Consider the following 19755-nt stretch of genomic DNA (forward strand, 5'->3'; position numbering starts at 1 on the left):
TGGTGGCGCTATAACAGGGCTATGTTAAAAATTTGGGGCAGAGGTTCTGAATTGGCATCCAGGGAGAGTGTGTGCACAGTGTCGGAGTGAGCGGGACAACGTTGTCGGAGATTAGCTGCTAACACACAGAGTGGACACACACACGGACGGACGGACACTGCGTAAAACATACTCTCTCGCCATGCCTTCGGCCTGGCGGAGACAATTAGATGTTTGAAGTAACCAAAGACAGTAACAGCATCTATCAATGTATGTGATGTGATGCAACCAGCCCTTAATCTATTTAGATGTTGGATGATATGTTTAGATTTTGCCAATTTCTTGATCATTTAGTTTATATACATAGTTTATATTATACAGTATTTTGTCGTTTGAAGCGGCAGGCTAGGATAAAACTAACAGTGTGTGGATAAATGTAGTTGTTTCTGGTTCTCTGCTTCTCTTGTCATGTTGAAAGCAGGATGCAGGTCAGAGACTCTGAACGATGCAGGAAGTACTTCCTCCTTGTCTCATGATGTCATCCATGAGGGGGAAGTGACCGTGGTCCTCAACCCACAACCTCACCACACCAACACTCAACATGCAGGAAAGTTGGAGCCACTGCTACACCTTTATGTATAATAATGATAAAGATAATTATAATGACTAGAAGTTCAAGCCGCTGCGGCTCTCACATCTAGCGTGACGTAGCGCCCACTTCGCATCGCAGTCAGATCCAGTTGACAGCCACCTCACAGTGTTAGAGAGACCTAAAGTTGGCCAAAGGCGCTTATAATTTTCGGACATGGCAACACTGCTGAGAGCGCTGTGAAAAGTAGGGCAAGTCGCTTATAATTAGTGTACATGGCAACACTGGCATGCACGCTTTTTTCTCTCTGGGTACATCCACACATGTCCGTTCGCGTCCGTCAAGTTGCCGTACGGGCGGCCGGAAGTCCCATCCACTCCCATGTTAAAAAAAAAACTGTACTGTTCCGTTTTTTTTTTAACATGGGAGTGGATGGGACTTCCGGCCGTCCGTACGGCAACTTGACGGACGCGAACGGACATGTGTGGATGTACCCACTGTCTCTCTCTCCCCCTCCCCCTTCCTTTCTCTGTAGCTCTCCTCCTCCGCCTCTCTTGCTCTGTCTCTCTCCCCCTGTGCGTATCTCTCTCTCTCCGCGTTTGCGCACACGTTCTTGGTAAAGCTGGCCACACTCTGTCATAATATAGCCACACACACACACACACACACACACACACACACACACACACACACACACACACACACACACACACAGACTCCTCCTGCATTGTGATAGAGAGAGAAAAGTTTAGTCTCGTCTCCCTCCCCCCTCTCTCTCTCTCTCTCTGTCGCTTTCCTCCTCCGTCTCTCTCTCTCTCTCTCCCCCCGTCTCTCTCTCTCCCCCTTCCCTGCGTGGTCAGTCTTCTTCTTCTTTGTCTTTCGGCTGCTCCCGTCAGGGGTTGCCACAGCGGTCGGATCATTCGCTTCCATCTGGCTCGGTCCTCTGCATCCTCCTCTGTCACGCCCACTGCCTTCATGTCCTCCTTCACGCATCCATGTACCTTCTCTTCGGCCTTCCCTTCCTCCTCTTTCCTGGCAGCTCCATCTCCAGCATCCTCCTCCCAATGTACTCCCCTTCCCTTCTCCTCATATGTCCATACCACCTCAGTCTTGCCTCTCACTTTCTGTCCCAGCGCTTCCCCTTGTGTACTCATTCCTGATCTTGTCCACCCTCGTCACTCCCAGAGAGAAGCGCAGCATTTTCATCTCTGCCACCTCCAGCTCCGTCACCTGCCTGCTGGTCAGTGCCACAGTCTCTAGTCCATACAGCATGGCTGGTCTCACGACACTGCTATAGACCCTTCCCTTCACTCTCGCTGGTACCATTCTGTCACAGATCACCCCAGTCATCCTCCTCCACCCGCACCACCCCGCCTGCACTCTCTTCTTCACCTCCCTGCCACAATCTCCACTACTCTGCACCGTTGACCCCAAGTATTTAAACTTGTGCACTTCCGGTACCTCCACTCCCTGCATCTTCACCCCCCCTCCTTCCTCCCTCCCATTTACACACATGTACTCTGTCTTGCTCCTGCTCACTCTCATCCCTCTTCTCTCCAGTGCATGTCTCCACTTCTCTAGATTTTCTTCTACCTGCTCCCTGCTCTCACTACAGATTGCGATGTCGTCTGCAAACATCATGGGCTGAGGGCCGACCCTTGATGCAATCCCACCCCGACCTTGAAACCCTCTGTCACTCCCACTGCACACTTCACCACCGTCTCACTACCCTCATACATGTCCTGTACTACTGTCACATACTTTTCTGCCACTCCTGACTTCCTCAGTGCCACAGCTCCTCTCTTGGTACCCTATCGTATGCCTTTTCTAGGTCTACAAATACACAGTGTAGCTCCTTTTGTCCTTCTCTATACTTCTCCATCAACATTCTCAGGGCAAACAATGCATCTGTTGTGCTTTTCCCTGGCATGAACCCATACTGCTGCTGCTGCTCATATGTCTGCTTGGAGACTGGCCCCATACACTCGTGTACACTCCAAGAGTGTGCTTGTCAATTAATGTGGCAAGATAATGATGATAATTATCATAATACTCATAATAATTATAACTACTAATTATAACTCATATCAACTATAACTGTACCAATTTAGTGTGCGTTTTGGACAAAACACACACTTTTGTCCAAAACAAAAATTAGTAACAAATTAGTAACAAATTTGGTGGAGATTCTTCCTTGGCAAAAAGTGTGTTTTGAAGAAAGCTCAAAATGGTGGAAAATGTGATCTGGCACAAACAGGGCCACATAAGTTGCATAGTGATCCAAGGAATCCAAGGGAACAGTTTATATTAAGGCTTTAAATGTCTTAATGTTCTTACATAGATCAAAATGTGCACAGTTGTGGCTGTGTTTCCTTAATTTTAGCATTTTGACCTTCGACCTTCTGTTACCCATTCACCCAAGGCTGCCCTGTTTAAGGCGGCTGATGAACATAAATTGTTGCCTTCTTTCATGCGCCTAGCGCGGCGCCCCTGTTTCACTATAGGAAATATGACAGAATACAGAAATTAAATACTGTCAAATTGCCATTTCATTCACAACATGAAATAGACACACATTAATTAATAAGGTCATGATGTCTGTGCTGTAATTTAAATAATGCCTGGAGAAGTCAAGGCTCGAACTGGGGACCTTCTAACTGACCGGTAGACACTCTACCTACTAAGCTACTGCAAACCCAGAATTGTGAAAAGAAGGCCATGCACAGCTGTTTTTTATGAAGCCATGCCCGCTACAATATTCATTGGTTCACGTTAATTTGTTCACTTACGTTCTCTTCAACTGGGATTTTAGATAATTGTCCATAGATTGGGCGACCGGGCCTTCTGTTCAGCTTCCTTCCCCTCCACTGTGGAACTCACTCCCGGACCAGCTAAGAGCTCTACAGTCTGTTGATGCTTTTAAGAGAGGACTTTCCTTTTTAATAAAGGATTTGGTCAGCTATTCTGATTTTACCCCCTAGGTTTCTTTGCCCCATGTTTTTTTGTTTTTTTTTAAGTTGACTTCTTTCTTTTAGAAGTGTTGTTTCAAATCTAAAGTGCAATATTAAAAACATGTTTATTATTGTGTGTAGGCCTATAATGTTTCACGTAGATTGTTAAAAAACAATTGGACAAGTGTTTTTCAAACTACTGAAAATGACAGAAAAGGAACCTAATGGTCAAAGTTTTCATTTTTGAGTGCTATAGCGCCACCCTTTGGCCAAAGGTTGTGTTTTGTTTAACAGTTACGGTTAAGCCAGAACTGCAAAAAAGTGGCAGACAAATACAAAAAGGTTGCCTACGCACTATGTGCTTGGCCCCCTAAATTAGAATATTTCTAATGATAAGATTGAAATAATACAATACAATGTTGGGCATTGTCTAAAAGAAGAAGAAAGAAACTGAATTATTGTATATATAATTTACGTGTCGTGTGTGTGTGTGTGTGTGTGTGTGTGTGTGTGTGTGTGTGTGTGTGTGTGTGTGTGTGTGTGTGTGTGTGTGTGTGTGTGTGTGTGTGTGTGTGTGTGTGTGTGTGTGTGTGTGTGTACAGGTGCAGTGATCTATGAGGTAGAGGATCCACAGGAGGAGTATGATGATGTGGACACACACCCTGACATCACAGCTGAGGTCCAAGATGACCCCCAACCTGGAGACCCCCTACAACCGCTTATGAGGAGACTGAAAGTAATAGGGTGTTCAATACTGGTTGTGTTTTATGTATTTTTGGTTGTTACTGTGTTTAACTTTTTGCTTTAATTTTGGTTTGCATTGCGGTTAATGTAAACAAACATTACCTTTCTCCCCGTTCTCGAAGGGAGATGGAAGGGAAGAGATATATTTACAAAAAATAATGGACATGAGATGATAAATGAGCAGTACATTATGCACAGAATTTGGAAATACAACTTTTTTTAATGAATAATATTACAATTCCTAATCTAAATACTAATGAAAACAAACAGAATAACCTAAATATAATAAGCAACAATCACAGCCTTCAACTCTGACTGTAAATAAGGACAGGACGAGTTTTTAAAGTGATGTTAAGTGTCATGAATGAAGGACTCATCTAAAGTGCTGTATGTCCCATTCCTTTTATATCATTTGGAGTCCTTATGTGTGAGGGAGCAGGGCTGGAGGGCTTAGGGAGGACATTAGAGTTGAAGCATTGTCCTCTCCTGATCGCCTCTTTGAGATGCCCTCCATCCATCCATAGATCTGTCACAAGTATAACATAATCGCCTAACTGTTTTTTTTATGATCATCATAAACCTTTCATGTTGAAAAATGTTCATACATTTTTATAATTTTTCCAAAAATAGCAGAAATAGCTGATCTACAAGCTTACAACACGTCACTTTGTGTTTGTGACATGTTGTATTAAATATGTCAGTCACATGTCAGTGACGGCCCTTTCGATCGATGATAAAGACACACATTAGCTACTCCCTTTATTTTTTTGAGCAGTATATTAGACTGGGGTTGCCATGGCAATCAATTGGCTCATTTGGACCACAGACAGAGCCTGGCCAGAGCCTTTTTCTGGCGGCTCTGGACAACCTATCCGACCGACTCGACACCGGGCACGGCACTCTCTTGGATCATCTGCAACGTGTGTTGCCAATTTGAAGTCGTTCGGTGGAACGTTTCTCGAGATACGTGGATTACAGACGTACATACGTACATACGTACATAGATTCCTGGCATTTATGAAGATTAAGATTATATATTTTTTAGGACATGCTATAGTATGCATGGCATTGTAAATTCTGTATGAGAAGTACACTTCTCTACAAAGCCACAGTGCAGTAACTTGAGAGTAGTAAATTGAGATATAACTAAGAATTAACTATCTGTTAATTATCTGTTTTATCTTGTGACAAAGTTTCAATTTTTTTCAAGAGTTTGACTCAAACCATGACAGACTGCAGTAACTCACTGCCGACTGCCATGGATTTTAGATGGATTTTTAAACTATGGTTATAATTGGTTTTCTATGAGTTGGATTACGATGATATGTTACTGGATTAGAAAAGCAAAGACTTTCTTTTTGTCAAAGCCCTGATGTGTTTGTAAATATTATTAGCAGTTTAGTTTAATTTCTTCATGTTGGAATTTATTTGACAGTGTTGTTGCTATTTCCATGATGTATTCCTTACTGTACATTCAATATATTACAAGTTATTATTTGTACCAATATTAGTAGGCTATTATATGTACCATTTATAAATGTATCCTTTTTAATTAAAGTCTTATATCTTCATTAAAATGTAGTTGTTATTGAAATACGTTTACATGTTTTTATAATAAACATGTTAAACTTGTAGATCGTCTGTTTTCACTATACTTTTTTTTTAAAGAAAGAAAACTGAATTTACATGGACAGTGAATTTACCCCCTAAATGAGACATATTTAACTGCCGATAACATAGAAGAGATCCAGAAGGGTGGATAGACTCCCCCACTCCCCCCAGACAGCTTTTGTTTACATCCGTGTCCACATCGTGGCTTCCGTGGGTCTCAGTGGATTGTCAAAATAAGGTAAATATGCTGGCAGTGAATGTGTTAAAGTACAACAAAACATAACAAATTGAGGTACTATTCTTTAATATTTCAAAATGAAATTTCACAAAAGAAAAAACATCATGGGGGGACCCTATAAAAATCTGTGTATACAAAATATGTGAAAAATGTGAGTATTGTTAAAAACATATTCCTTTAAAAAAATGTAATGGGGCTGGTAACATCTCCTTTGGTCCATCCATTCCTGGGACATGAGCCTTGTCCAGTGAAGGCACAGTCTAATTGCATCAGCTGACCATTGTGGGAGTATGGGATTTAGTTGTACCCTCTATCACTAACGTTGGGTGAAATTCACCCGAAGACCTGCCTGTAGAAAAACACAGGGATGGGGGGGCAGGGAAACCTACCTTCTATGACATCAGTGAGCATCCTGAAGATACCAAAGTCTCTCTGGTAGACGGTACAAAGTACCAAAAACTAACCGTAACCGTAACATTGTTAAAAATTCCTTCATCCCTAATGCCATTAAGGCACTAAATGATACAATGTCTCGCTAGATTTGTTGTTTTTTCCTTTGTATTTGCCACTGTTGTCCTGTACTTTCTTTTTTGCCATGAGAAAATAATTGTGTGTTGTTGCTGTTGTTGTAACTGTTTTTTTTTTTTTACTGTTTACTGAGACCGAAGACAAGTGTCCACACGTGGACAATAAATGAACTAACTAACTAACTAAAGGACCCACAATTCTTCGGGTGAAATTCACCCATGGTTAGTGTAGGGTTAATTTGGTCTATAATGCAAAAAGAACAAAATCAGGCTATAGAGCTGATTTACTATGCTGTGGATAAGCAACATTACACAGCCCTGGGTAGACCACCAAGCCTGGCGGAGATCTGCCCTCTGTGGCGTGACCCTTTCTTGCAGTTGGAAGCTGCATTTACTGTGGTTTGTGTGGAGTTTCCCATTTCAGAAGCACATGAAGTGACGCATGTTTGTTTCCAGTCAGAAGAAAGGTGTGAATTTACTGAGAAACCACCTGATGATGAGATAAGTAAAAAGCCACTGCTCTGCTCTCTCACACACACACACACACACACACACACACACACACACACACACACACACACACACACACACACACACACACACACACACACACACACACACACGGCAACCAGTGGCGCGGCCAGAACGCTAGTATAGGCTGGGCCTAGACAGGAGCGCGCTCGTGCATGTGTCCCTGACCCGTTTGGCGTTTTTTTGTTACTTTATTTCGGGGTTAGTTGTCAGGGTTATGGTATTTAATTCTTATTTTGGCCTGATTTTTTTGTTTTTGCAAATTCGATTGGGTGGTTCAGCTTTCTCCCACCCATGGCTGAGCCCCTGATGGCAACACATGCTGCCCATTCACACACTAAGCAGCACAGAGACTGCAGCTTTCTGATCTGCTATTTTTGAATATGTGTGTGATTAAAGGCACACAGGTGTTACCTGATTATTAGGCGGACAAGCCAATAGAGGACAAAGCAGTTCTGTCTCCTAGTGTTTGTATGTTAACATTCTGGATATCAGACACTACAGCGCCTGAGTAAAAGTGCAAAAGTATTGGTATCAAAATGTACTTAAAGTACTAAAAGTAGAAAGTGTCATTATACAGAATGTCCCATTTCAAATCTCATGAAAATAGCCGCTGCTTGTAGATCGGCTATTTTCAAATGGCCTAAATATAGGGCTTACTGTATGTGTTGTAATAATAATCAAAATCTAAAAAGTAACTAGTAACGAAAGTTTTCAAATAACTGTAGTGGAGTAAAAGTACAATATTTGCCTCTGAGATGCACAGTGGAGTAGTAGTAAAAGTATTGGAAATTGGAAATACTCAAGTAAAGTACAAAAACAAAAACCTCAAAATTGTACTTAAGTACAGTACTTGAGTACATGTTCTTCGTTACTTTCCACCACTGACTACAACCAGATGACATCATAGGGAACACAGGATGGCTCACTGGTTCAACTGACACTGTCACCTAGTGGCTGTTCTTTAAACAACAGGAATACATACTCTGGCTCTAATAAACAATCTCTGCATATTATCTAAAGTTAAACACTGTGTAACAAAATACAAGATGTTTCATTATTCTTTCCAATTATCATATCATATGGAGATTGTCCATGGTCTTCAGTTTGCTGTGATTGAATCTGTATCTGAGTTAATAGCATTTAAGCCAATAATTTGATGCCCGGCAGCGGTACCGGAACCACTGCCTACTGGTCAACTATACCTTGGGTGAACTATACCTTTAAGGCTGAGAGACAGGAGGGGGCTTTTATAAAATAGCTTTGTAAATAAATAAAAACAGATTTTTTTTTTTCATACTGAAGGTGATTTCATAACTATCTCTTGATGAATCTTACTGAGTGGTTTGAGAGTGAAACTGCATGGTCTCCCGTCCATAAATAACATCCTCATTGTCCAAAAGATTGCTTCAACAATTAATTAAAAAGGGAAAGCAAGATGTATTTGTAATGTAACCCAATTTAAGTTTCAGCTTTGATGGCAGCATTTTAATATGGACTTTAACCCCTTACACTCTATATACTTAGTTGACTGGAGTACCCTAAGGATAGGTCCTATTTGTGCTCATATTTTGACAGAAAATAGCCAATCTGCAAGCTCAGGATACATTGAGATGCTAAATTCAAGTGGATAAAGTCAAGTTTATGTGGGAATCCATGGTGAATGGTGCATCCACTGCACCTGACCAAGTCACATGATCAGGAAGTTATAAATGTCTAGATCCTCCCAGTAGAGAGACATTTTGACTCTGCTGCACATGATGGAGATCTGCCTCTCAGGCAGGATGAAGGAGAACTCATGGTAGGCCAGAGATCAGCCATGTGTTGTGTTGCACTGAATAGCCTTGTTTAATGCCATGCTTTGTCCTTGTTGTATGGCTAATACTACTGTTGGCCTTTGTTTGGTGTAGGCCAGGGGTTCTCAAACTTCTTTTATACCACAACCCCATATTATGAGGGGAAAATTGTGACCCCCAACACATAGGCTGCACTTGGCTACACTCCTAACAAATGACTATACGGCACTATATTATAAATACAATTGTTGCAGTGTGAAGCATTTGTATGTGGCTTTTGTTATGGTCCAACGGTAGTATGGTACTGTACACACTACAGTATGACAGCAGAAGCAGTCGACGGTATTTTAATATTTTTAAATATGAAGGTTTGGATACTCCTGTTCTAAGGTGAGAACAGTCAATGATGATACTTAACCATTAGGGAGAACATGTCAGAACGACTCTCTCACTGCCTACATGTATGTTGTTGTATGATCATTTATTTCTGAGCAATGTAAGGCTATTCAAGTGTAAACACAGTGTTTTGGTCATTGATGGGTCTATATCTTTACCATTCATGTGTAATTCAGTCAGTAGAGCAGTGCATACTGATGGCTCATTGACATTAACAGCAAGTCATTGTTTTGCCTGTAAGGAACAGTGTGTATGGAATGGATGGTGGCTCGTTGGTCATTTCTTGTTCTATAGGGTAACAGTCTTCCACGCCGACATCTCGCCACTCCGACTAGTGGCTTCCGCGTGCGGTTAGGGTTAGGGTGAAGCCGCCATGTAACCGTTCTATAGGTGTACCATTGAGCTGTAATTCTTTCTCACACACCACGTATGACAATTATTGAAGACCTTTTCCTCAACCCTCCATTGAAAGTGCATTAGTTCTAGCTCTGTTGTTAAATAATCCCATATTATGGGTCGAGGGTTTTATAAACATTTTAACCAACGAAAGGTAACCCTAAAAGGTAATTAAAACTGGGAAAGCACCTGTCATTTGAGATTTTAGCTATATACATATAGCACTTTGGTTGGCTATTCAAAAAATAGCAGATATACAAGCTCACACGCAAGCTTGTAGATCTGCTATTTTTGAAGAAAAAAAAAGTGCAAATCTTTGAATATAATGTTTTTGAAGCAAACATGTTTTATTTAAATCTTCGCTTCTGGGGGGTCCCTGGAGCGAAATATTTTGAGATGGGGGTCCGTGGCCAAATACATAATTTTGGGGGTCCTTGAGATAAAAAGGTGTGAGCACCACTTTCTGTTTTAGAAGACATTTTGTAGAATTGGCCTCAGGTCTTAATGGGTTAAGAGATTGTGATCTATAACTACACTGGATGGGCTCTATGCACAGCGGCCATATTGGAAAGAAATTGGGCCCCTTCCCTACTTCCTTCACAGGTGATACAAATGATACTAGTGAAGGCTCTGTTCCATTTCATGTAGCACAGTGGTTCTCAAACTTTTTGATTTCAAGGACCCCCATAACTCTGAGAGTTTACAAATGGAACCAAATGGACCCTTGCGGTTCCATTTGTACACTCTCAGAGTTACACACCCGCAAGGAGCCATTTGGAACCCCCTCAAGGAACCATGAGGGTCCCTGGACCACACTTTGAGACCCACTGGTCTAGCAGAGTGTTTCCAGTGAGCCAACATGCACAAAATCAGCACCCTGACTCTGTTTGACCATAATGGAACAGAGCCTTCATTGGTAACACCTGTGAAGGAAGTAAGGAAGAGGCCCAATTTCTCTCCAATATGGTGGCTGTGCATAGAGCCAATTGAACATATAGGTTATTTTTTCCAGATCTATAAAAGGTTTCTACTTTCTACCGGACAGCGATGACATAATATAAACACAGAAACTACTACATGGGAGTGAAGGAACATGTCAAATTTGCAGTGCTGTACATAACACAATGAAATCATTGTGGAAAAAGCAGAACATATAGAGTTTACTAATGTTTGTATAGTCACCATGTAGCCAGTACACTATACTTGTGTGTGGCTTTCAGAGAGTTACAAGGCTCTGTAAATGAATTGTGAAAACAATTGATTTGCATTGATATTCAATAAAACATACTTAGACCAGGAGTATCTAGAGCCTACTTTGACTCAAGTACTGGGGTGTTGAGTACTTTGTCCACCTCTAAATGACCCCCCCCCCTTGCAGTGTGTAGGACAGATACTTAATGATAACAATAGACGAGACCACACCCACCTGCTTCGCATACTAAGGTCTTCAACGACGTCCCCACACACAGTATATAAACAACACAGGACAGTGCTTGTGTCATCACTACAGGCTACAGCTATAACACTATGAGTCAACCACCGAGAAAGAAGATGTTTGTCCAGACCAAGCTCTTTGGGAGTTTCACCACAAAGCCAGTGCCGTCTGATGGCAGTTCTGCACCAGAACCAGTACTCTCTGATGGCAGAGAAATCCAGCCGGATGTCAGTGTTTTACCTGGTAAGTGAATATTGTAAACAAGTTATCACGTGTAAATGTAACAGAAGGATTGATGGTGTGTGTATTGAATTACATTCACTGTCAACTGAAGTTAGCTATATATCTAGAGAACTTGTACAAATGATATACATTGTATAACTGAACAAATTGAATCTCATTACTATTATAGCTAAGACAATATTGTCAATGGGAAAGTGAAAAACCACTGCTTTAGTAATGCAACCCTTTAATGTTTTGATCTCCTTGTATATCTCCTTGTTCCTTGTAGATCAGCAGATTTGCCCCTGGCCTGCCGCCTGGACCGAGACTCAGGCTATGGATTTTAAAAGCAGACATCCTTGGTTGGAGTGGAGAGACGGAAAATTAGGTAAACATCAGTCAAAACACAAACCAGATATAAACAAATTAAATCAATGATGTAAATGATACTGCAAATAATAACTGTTTGATAATAATTGTCAGATAAGTAGAGCTATTGAAAGAGTGGAACATTGTCTCCTTTCGTCTCCTTTTCATGCAGTGGTTTGCCATTGTGCAAAGATTGTTAAGAGTTTGCTGACCGGGGTCCTTCACGCATGGGTCTATACTTGGTCCCCTCCGTTTTGACCTCTATAGTCTACACCAAATCTCTTTGCAGAAAATTGCTGACCTACAAGCTCACAGTTTGTCATATTGAGTCGTGTTTTTATCTGGTAAATTGGCTATTTTCACCAAACTATGAAATGCAGAATAGTTGTGCTATAGGGTTCAGGTTGTTAAATACTTTTTAGCAGATTTTGGTCTTGTTCGGCAGATGCTGTTGACAATTTTAATACAAAAAACAGCATGTATGATGATGTTAATAAGTTGTGTTTTTTGTTTACTTCCAGGTTGTGCCCTTTGCAGCCAAACCAAATCAACAGGCGTCCTCACAGAAGGAAAAGTGTCCACATCTCAGGTGTGGGCTTCGTTCGGGGTCTCCTCGAGCTCAAATGGAAACAGAGAAACCGTTCTGGCCAGCTTGAGGAACAGGATTAAAAAACATCGGCAGTCCAGGGCACACGGAATAGCCCAGGAGATCGCTGTAAAGGCTGGATGCAATCTGCTGGGGGGTGTGATGAGAGCTGCTGTTTCAGAGACAAAGTTAGCTGAGACGCATGTTGTGTCAGAGACTGTGTCAGCTGAAACGCATGCTGTCTCAGAGACGGAGTTAGCTGAGACAGATTTTGTTTTCAGAACAGCATACCATCTTGCTAAGACGAACTGGTCACTCACTCACTATGAGGATCTCCTTGACTATCACGAAAGTAGCGGTATCAAAGTGGGCACTCGGTACAGCGCCACAGGAATCATCAAACACATAGCAACCGAGATGCAGAAAGCAATTGCTAACGCCATTGTGAGTTCTTCAAGCAAGTTGTCTGTTTTCATTGATGAGGCTGAACCTCTCGGCCACAAACGCGCCATGTTTGTCAACGTGAAAGTCACAGTAGACGAAACCACTCCTGATTTTGCGTTTCTGGAGCTGGTTGAGCTGGAAAGCCGAAGCGCAGTGGACATAGAGGAAGCTCTGTTGAACTGTTTGGACACTGCAGGCTTCAGTGAAGAGTGGCTTCAAAAGAACTGGGTGTCCTTGGTTTGTGGCGGAGCCAGTGCCAGTGGCATGTTGGGCAAGAACTGTGGTGTGGCGGCGAGGCTGACTGCAAGGTACCCCAACGTTTTCACACGTCACTGCGTGAACCACCGCTTAGAACCGGCTGTATCTGATGCTGTGGATGAGGTTCAGTCAATCAACCAGTTCAAAGCATTCATGGAGAACTTCCATGATCTCTACAGTGCTTGTGAAAAGCAGGCACTTGAAGAGTATATGGCGGGGGTTGAAAGGGGTTGCAGGATAATGTTGTTGTTGTTAAATCATTTGATGATGATTTGTGTCAATGGGCCCCCTGAAAGTCTTTTCAAGCCAAGGATGTTTGTCACAAAATGGTTGAGAAGCCATCGCTCTGCCCCACCAGCGAGGAGGCGAAGAAGACCTCGGGAGCCTGAGAAAAAAGTGTGGAAAATTACTAATGGTATGTAGCATTCCATCCGTTTTCCAGGGCTCGTGGGCTAAAACACAATTATAATTTGATGATTATGTGTGCGTTTCAGCCTTCATTTGTTTAGAAATTGTCTTTGAATTTGTCTTGCAACAATTTGGATGATTTCAACTTTGTTTAATCTGATTCATAGCCTTTGTTTGATAATGTTTTGAATTGGAAGATATGTCAACATTGTTGTTTTAAAATGTGTAATTGTGCTTGTGAAGACATGGGCCACTTAGAAGTAGGAACTATTATGGAAAATATTATTATCAAGTCAGGGTGAAGTGTTGACAATTTTCTGACCCAGAACACCAATTTCATACCCTTCTTATACAGTAGTTGTCCACTCTGACAAAGATGCTGTTCTTGAAGGGTCATATTCTATGTACAGGCATGTTACACTTATAGACCACATCAATGGTATTGCTGAACCAGCTAGAAAGAGAATAGTATAGTGGAACAGTTATTGAATGAAAGCAACAGGAGCTGTGACAAGACTCCTGCTATGAAGTTAACACTCAATGGTCCAAATACAATTAGATTGCCCAGAAAATATTTGGAACAGTTTGACATTCTAAAATGTAAATTATAGAACCATTCACTTTTTTTGCACATGCATTTTTATTCTTCCATTTTTTTCTTTCACTGTTTATTGTTAAAATGTGTGAAGAACCCAAACAAAATGATATTTACTCTTATATGTGCAAGACGTACAGTATCAATAAAAATCTGGAATTGTGAATCCTGTTTGTCTTCACTGCCAAGTTCATATTATTTGTGTATAGTATAATGTTTGAATTGTGACGGCGGGAATGTTAACTGTTTGAAATGACTACTTATATCATTGGTAGAAGTGATGGGGGGGGGGGGGGGGGTAATCATAATCACACTGTATGTATAAAAAAAAATCTCTTGCTTTTAACCACTTAAACTCTGCACTGTTGACCGGGGTCACCTTATGCCTGGCGCCCACGGCGGGCAGGGGGGGATGGGGCCGCCACCATAAGGGGTTTCCTGTTTCCCAGTGTTGCCATGGCCTGTCTGCTTATAATCAGCAACTTTGGGCTTGTTTTTTAAACCTGTGGTTCCCACATTTTGTCGTGGTAAGGACCCCCAGATTACTTAATTAATCAATGTATTTGTCTGCGGACCCCCATCTGAAAATATTTTTTTGCCAGGGAACCCCATATAACATTTGTGTTGTATGGGGGTGTTTAAAAAAATAAATACATTCATCTGTTTTACTTTTTCCCCCAATATATATATTTTTAAAACAGCAGATCTACAAGCTCACAACATGTTGCGATGTGACTCGTTGTGAGCTTGTAGATCTACTTTAAAATAGCCGGGGGGAGGAACTCCTATAGGAAAGGCTATAGTTCTTCTTCTATTGGGCTTGTTTTCATAGACCTGGCCGCTGCCCGCTTGTTTCTCTTGCAAAATCTGGCAACACATTGATTACCTGCATCACACCTGCAGCCTATTAGGGCGGAAGTGAGCAGTAAAAAGGGCAATGGTGCCGCCCTGGAGAAGGGCCACGAATAAGGTGAACACATGGTCTGCACCTTTTCTACATAAACACCCAATGTCTTTGCCGAGTATACAAGCTCATAACGGTTGTGTATATATCAGGTTGTGGGCTTGTAGATCGGCTGTTTTCGCTGAATGTTTGCTCTATAGAGAAATGATTGGATATAAGATGCAATATTTCACACCACTTGGTGTTAATGTGTCAGTAAATTAAACCATCATTGGTAACTTGATATTGGAGCAAGTATAACTTTCTGTCTGTCTCTCTTTCTCTCTTTCTCTCTGTCTCTCTTTCTCTCTTTCTCAAGGCTTATGGTGTCCCTCCCAACCTACTCCAGACCCCAGACCAGCTGGTGGAAGAAGAACTCAGATATTTTACTTAAGTAAAAGTAGCAATACCATTATACAAAAATACTCTTGTTACAAGTATAAGGCCTGTGTTCAACATGTTACTTGAGTAAAAGTACAAAAGTATTGGCTTCAAGATATACTTAAAAGTACTGAAATGTTTGAAAATAGCTGATCTACAAGCTGACAACGCGTCGCGATGCGACGCGTTGTGAGCTTGTAGATCGGCTATTTTCAAATAGCCTATGTATGAAATAGGAAATAAGTGGTTAATGTATGTTTTATAACGTAATAATTTATATCTGCAAAGTAACTAGCAACTAAAGTTTTCAAATAATTACAGTAAAAGTACAATATTTGTCCTCTGAGATGTAGTGGAGTAAAAGCAATAATATTGGAAATTGGAAATACTTAAGTAAAGTACAAATACCTCAACATTTTACTTAAGTAGAGTACTCGAGTACATGTACTTTGTTACATTCCACCACTGGGCGTCCCACACCTACCTACCTTCCTACATGGACTTGCTAAAGAAAGATGCAGGGGAGGAAGGTACTGGCCAGCTGCTAGCCAAACGTATGGACGATGGAGATGACTGGAGACGCCACTGGAGGCCTCGTCTGAGGATGACCTAGAGCGAGGGGGGTCTACAATGAGTTGAGTCAATGAGATCCAAAGTTACTTAGACCCTGGTCATCACACCACTGATGAAGTCAAGAAGAAGACATCTCATGGTAGGAACCTGTTTTAGTTTTTTCCCCGCTTTGCTGCTGCTGTTGCTGATTGTGTTGTATGTTGTGTATGTGATTCAAGCTGTTGTTCTATAGTTGACATGTTGTGTTGTATTGTTGTGTACCAATGTGATTCAAGCTGTTACGTAACGATAAATCGTAAATCGATTAAAACTGGTGACAATTTAAATTGCAATTTGAATCAATGTGATACACGACCTGGATGGCTGTTCGTCATCCAGACCAAAGAAAATAGAACTAGAGCTCTCCGTTAGTTTTTCTTTGTCTGGAAAATAAAATTGTGTTTAAAAAATTGTGAAAAATTGTATCATGAACCTAGTATCGTGATTCGTATCGTGAGTTGAGTGAATCGTTACATTACAGAGCCTATACTCTATTGTTGTCATATTAGGACTCATATTAGGGGGCAATGAAACATGTTCACTGAATTCTGGCTAGAAAATATTTATATAAATTATTTTAAGTCTGGAACTAAGCCATCCAGGCCCCTGGTGAATCATGACAATAAAAAAATTGTTATACTATATCATTTGATAAATGGCCTAACCTTTTTTTGTGGTTTTAACATATTTTTGACACAGAATCACATGTTTTACGGTCACGATTCACCAGGAGCATGGATGGCTTGGTTCCAGGCTTAGAATAATGTATATAAATATTTTTGGAAATCTCTATGGGAAATACAAAAGGTCTGTGGCACCACAAAATGGCCGCCAATACTACGCCCTATAGTTGTGTGTGTGTGTGTGTGTGTGTGTGTGTGTGTGTGTGTGTGTGTGTGTGTGTGTGTGTGTGTGTGTGTGTGTGTCGTCACATTACAAACGTAACATGCCCATATATGGAAACTACTGTAAACTTTGTCAGACCAAAGTGGCCTGAAAATCTAGGTGTGCAGAACACTGTCATTCAACTGAAGATCTAGTTGGATGACAGTGCCTCTCAGCCAATCACAATGCAAGGTCAGAACCACATCTGACGTCACACCGCCATTATAAGCGTGCACAGCGCAGTTCATTTCAGTTCCACATGACACATCGTAGACAATTTAGTGCATTCGGTTGAGATAAGAGGATCGAGTTAGCTTATGTTGACACAAGCTGCTGTTTGGGAGGAGCCCATTCAGCTAAACTAAAAGGAAAGAGGGAGCTCATTGATATTCGTCAGACGGTACCGCAGAGCTGTAAAGTATAAAAGAACGACGTGGCCAATTACGATGGGTCTCAAGGTAAGGCAAGGCAAAGCAATTGCCTATTTGAATAGCACGTTTAAACCAAAGGTCAACTCGGAGAGCATTATCAAGACAAACATAAAAGGACTATACGATGACTCGTACATGAAGACGGACCACATCCTCAAAGAAGACGCGGATGCCAAAAGTCCGCCGGGGCAGCCCCCCGAGCCTAAGCACGCGGCGGTGGAGAACAAAGGCGTGACGAGGGATCAAGTGACGGAACAAGGTAGTCAGCTGAAGACGACCAAGAACAAATGGACCACCGGTCATACACTCGACTGGACAACTTGTCAGGCACTGGATAAACCCACCCCCGTATCCGGCCTTTCCAAGGAGTGCAGTGTGGACAGCATGAGCTGTCCACAGTTAATCCAGGCCTCCAGTTACTCGTCTGCGCCCCAAGGAACTGGGAACGGAGGCGGGAGCAGCAGCACGCACATGGGCCTCAAGCTGTACGTCAAACCTTTGACTCCCGAGCAGGCTCTGAGGCAGTTCGGCTCCCAGCTGACCGCCCTGGAGCAGACGGAGATCCACTCTTACCCAGACATCTACTTCCTGGGCATCAACGCCAAGAAGAGGCCCACCGTCGCTGGCGGAAAGAACTGCGGCTATGACGACGAAGACGCTCACTACATCCACGTCCCGCAGGACCATCTGGCCTACCGCTACGAGTTCCTCAAGGTGATCGGCAAGGGCAGCTTCAGCCAGGTGGCCAAGGTGTTCGACCACAAGCTGCAGCAGCACGTGGCCCTGAAGATGGTTCGCAACATGAAGTACTTCCACCGGCAGGCACAGGAGGAGATCCGCATCCTGGAGTACCTGCGCAAGCAGGACCTCAACGGCACCATGAACGTGGTGCACATGCTGGAGACCTTCATGTTCCGCAACCACATCTGCATGACGTTCGAGCTGCTGAGCATGAACCTGAACGAGCTCATCAAGAAGAACAAGTCCAAGGGCTTCAGCCTGCCGGTGGTCAGGAAGTACGCCCACTCCATCCTGCAGTGTCTGGCTGCGCTGAGCAGTCACGGGATCATCCATTGTGACCTCAAACCCGATAACATCCAGCTCGAGCAGGAGGGACGCAGCTGCATCAAAGTAATTGACTTTGGCTCCAGCTGTTTCGAACAGCTTGGATGTAATCTGTTCCAAACGGCTTACATCCAGTCTCGTTTCTACCGTGCCCCGGAGGTGATCCTTGGCTCGCGCTACGGCCTGCCCATCGACATGTGGAGCTTCGGCTGCATCCTGGCCGAGCTGCTGACGGGTTACCCTCTGTTCCCCGGCGAGGACGAAGGCGACCAGCTGGCCTGTGTCATGGAGTTGCTGGGCATGCCTCCGCAGAAGGTCCTGGAGCAGGCCAAGCGGACAAAGAACTTCATCCACCCCCACCGCCACCCACGCTACTGCAGCGTCAGTACGCTGTCCACGGGGAAAACCGTACTGACCGGGTCCTGCTCCCGCCTGGGCAAGATGAGAGGCCCTCCAGGGAGTAAGGAGTGGAGCGCTGCTCTCAAGGGCTGTGAGGACTCCACCTTTATTGACTTCATAAAGAAGTGCCTGGACTGGGACCCCTCGGAGCGCCTCAAACCCAGCCAAGCCCTCGAGCACCCCTGGCTGGCAGGCAAGCCCTTGGCACCCCTGTACCGCCGACTGCCCAATCCCCTGCCCGTGGCCGACAAGAGCCCAGGGGCCCCCACGGTGAAAAGGTTCCCAGAGCACCACAGCACCTCCTGCTTCAAGCCACAGGTCACCTCCTCAGGTCGGGATGAAGAGTGTACCGATACATTACCCACGATACGTCCTTCCTGCTCAATGAATAAACGTCGCCGTGATGAAGGTGTGGAGGAAACCGACAAACGCCAAAAAACAACTGGGGACAGATGACAGCAGCAGCACATCTGTGACCTCTGTGTTTTCTTATGTTGAACCCTCTATTGGTTAAAGAAGTAACAATGTTATCATTGTTAGCCTCGAACCATGCATAGAATGAGCAAGGGCACTTTGCCCTTGCTCGCAGACCATAATCTGTCATTTTTTTTTAGATCGAGTCCACACTTGTTTCTCCAGGAACAGTAACAGTCTAGTTCTTTGTTGATATTGATATTCCAATAGCTCACGATCAAATAGACACCATTGTGGAGGGTGAGCAGTAGGCTACCCCAGTGTACATCACACACTTGTCAGACACCTGAAATCCTTCTACTCTGCTACTCTATTCAGCGCATTCTGACCTTTGGTACAGGAATAGTTATAGGGTCACTCTCGGGACCAGCGAGCCCTCCAGGGGGCAGTGCACTCGGCTGAGCGTACCATGGGGACATACATCCCTGCAGGACTCGTACTCCGTAAGGTGTTTGAGCAGAGCTTAAGGACATGCACCATCCCAGCAAAA

General features: G+C 43.1%; 2 protein-coding genes across 2 annotated transcripts in view; both read left to right on the plus strand.

Annotated features, from left to right (window-relative positions):
* The window catches only part of LOC311037343 (antigen WC1.1-like), a gene marked incomplete at its 3' end in the record, with an annotated part of 78206 nt that extends 75990 nt beyond the window's left edge, over positions 1-2216 (plus strand). Inside the window, exons 14-18 of the mRNA XM_084046470.1 lie at positions 461-590; positions 1465-1634; positions 1702-1808; positions 1905-2002; positions 2150-2216. Of these exons, the coding sequence (XP_083902596.1) occupies positions 461-590; positions 1465-1634; positions 1702-1808; positions 1905-2002; positions 2150-2216 (572 nt within the window). The remainder of the gene's footprint in view (positions 1-460; positions 591-1464; positions 1635-1701; positions 1809-1904; positions 2003-2149) is intronic.
* A 15126-nt stretch (positions 2217-17342) lies between these two features.
* On the plus strand, positions 17343-19247 carry LOC311037344 (dual specificity tyrosine-phosphorylation-regulated kinase 2-like; the record flags this gene model as incomplete). The annotated part of the gene is made up of 1 exon (XM_084046471.1): positions 17343-19247. The coding sequence occupies one exon, from the start codon at positions 17343-17345 to the stop codon at positions 19245-19247; it is 1905 nt and encodes a 634-aa protein (XP_083902597.1).
* Between the last annotated feature and the right edge of the window lie 508 nt (positions 19248-19755).

This window comes from Gymnoscopelus microlampas (assembly GCF_963454915.1).
Source record: "Gymnoscopelus microlampas genome assembly, chromosome: 21".
Classification (NCBI taxonomy): Eukaryota; Metazoa; Chordata; class Actinopteri; order Myctophiformes; family Myctophidae; genus Gymnoscopelus; species Gymnoscopelus microlampas.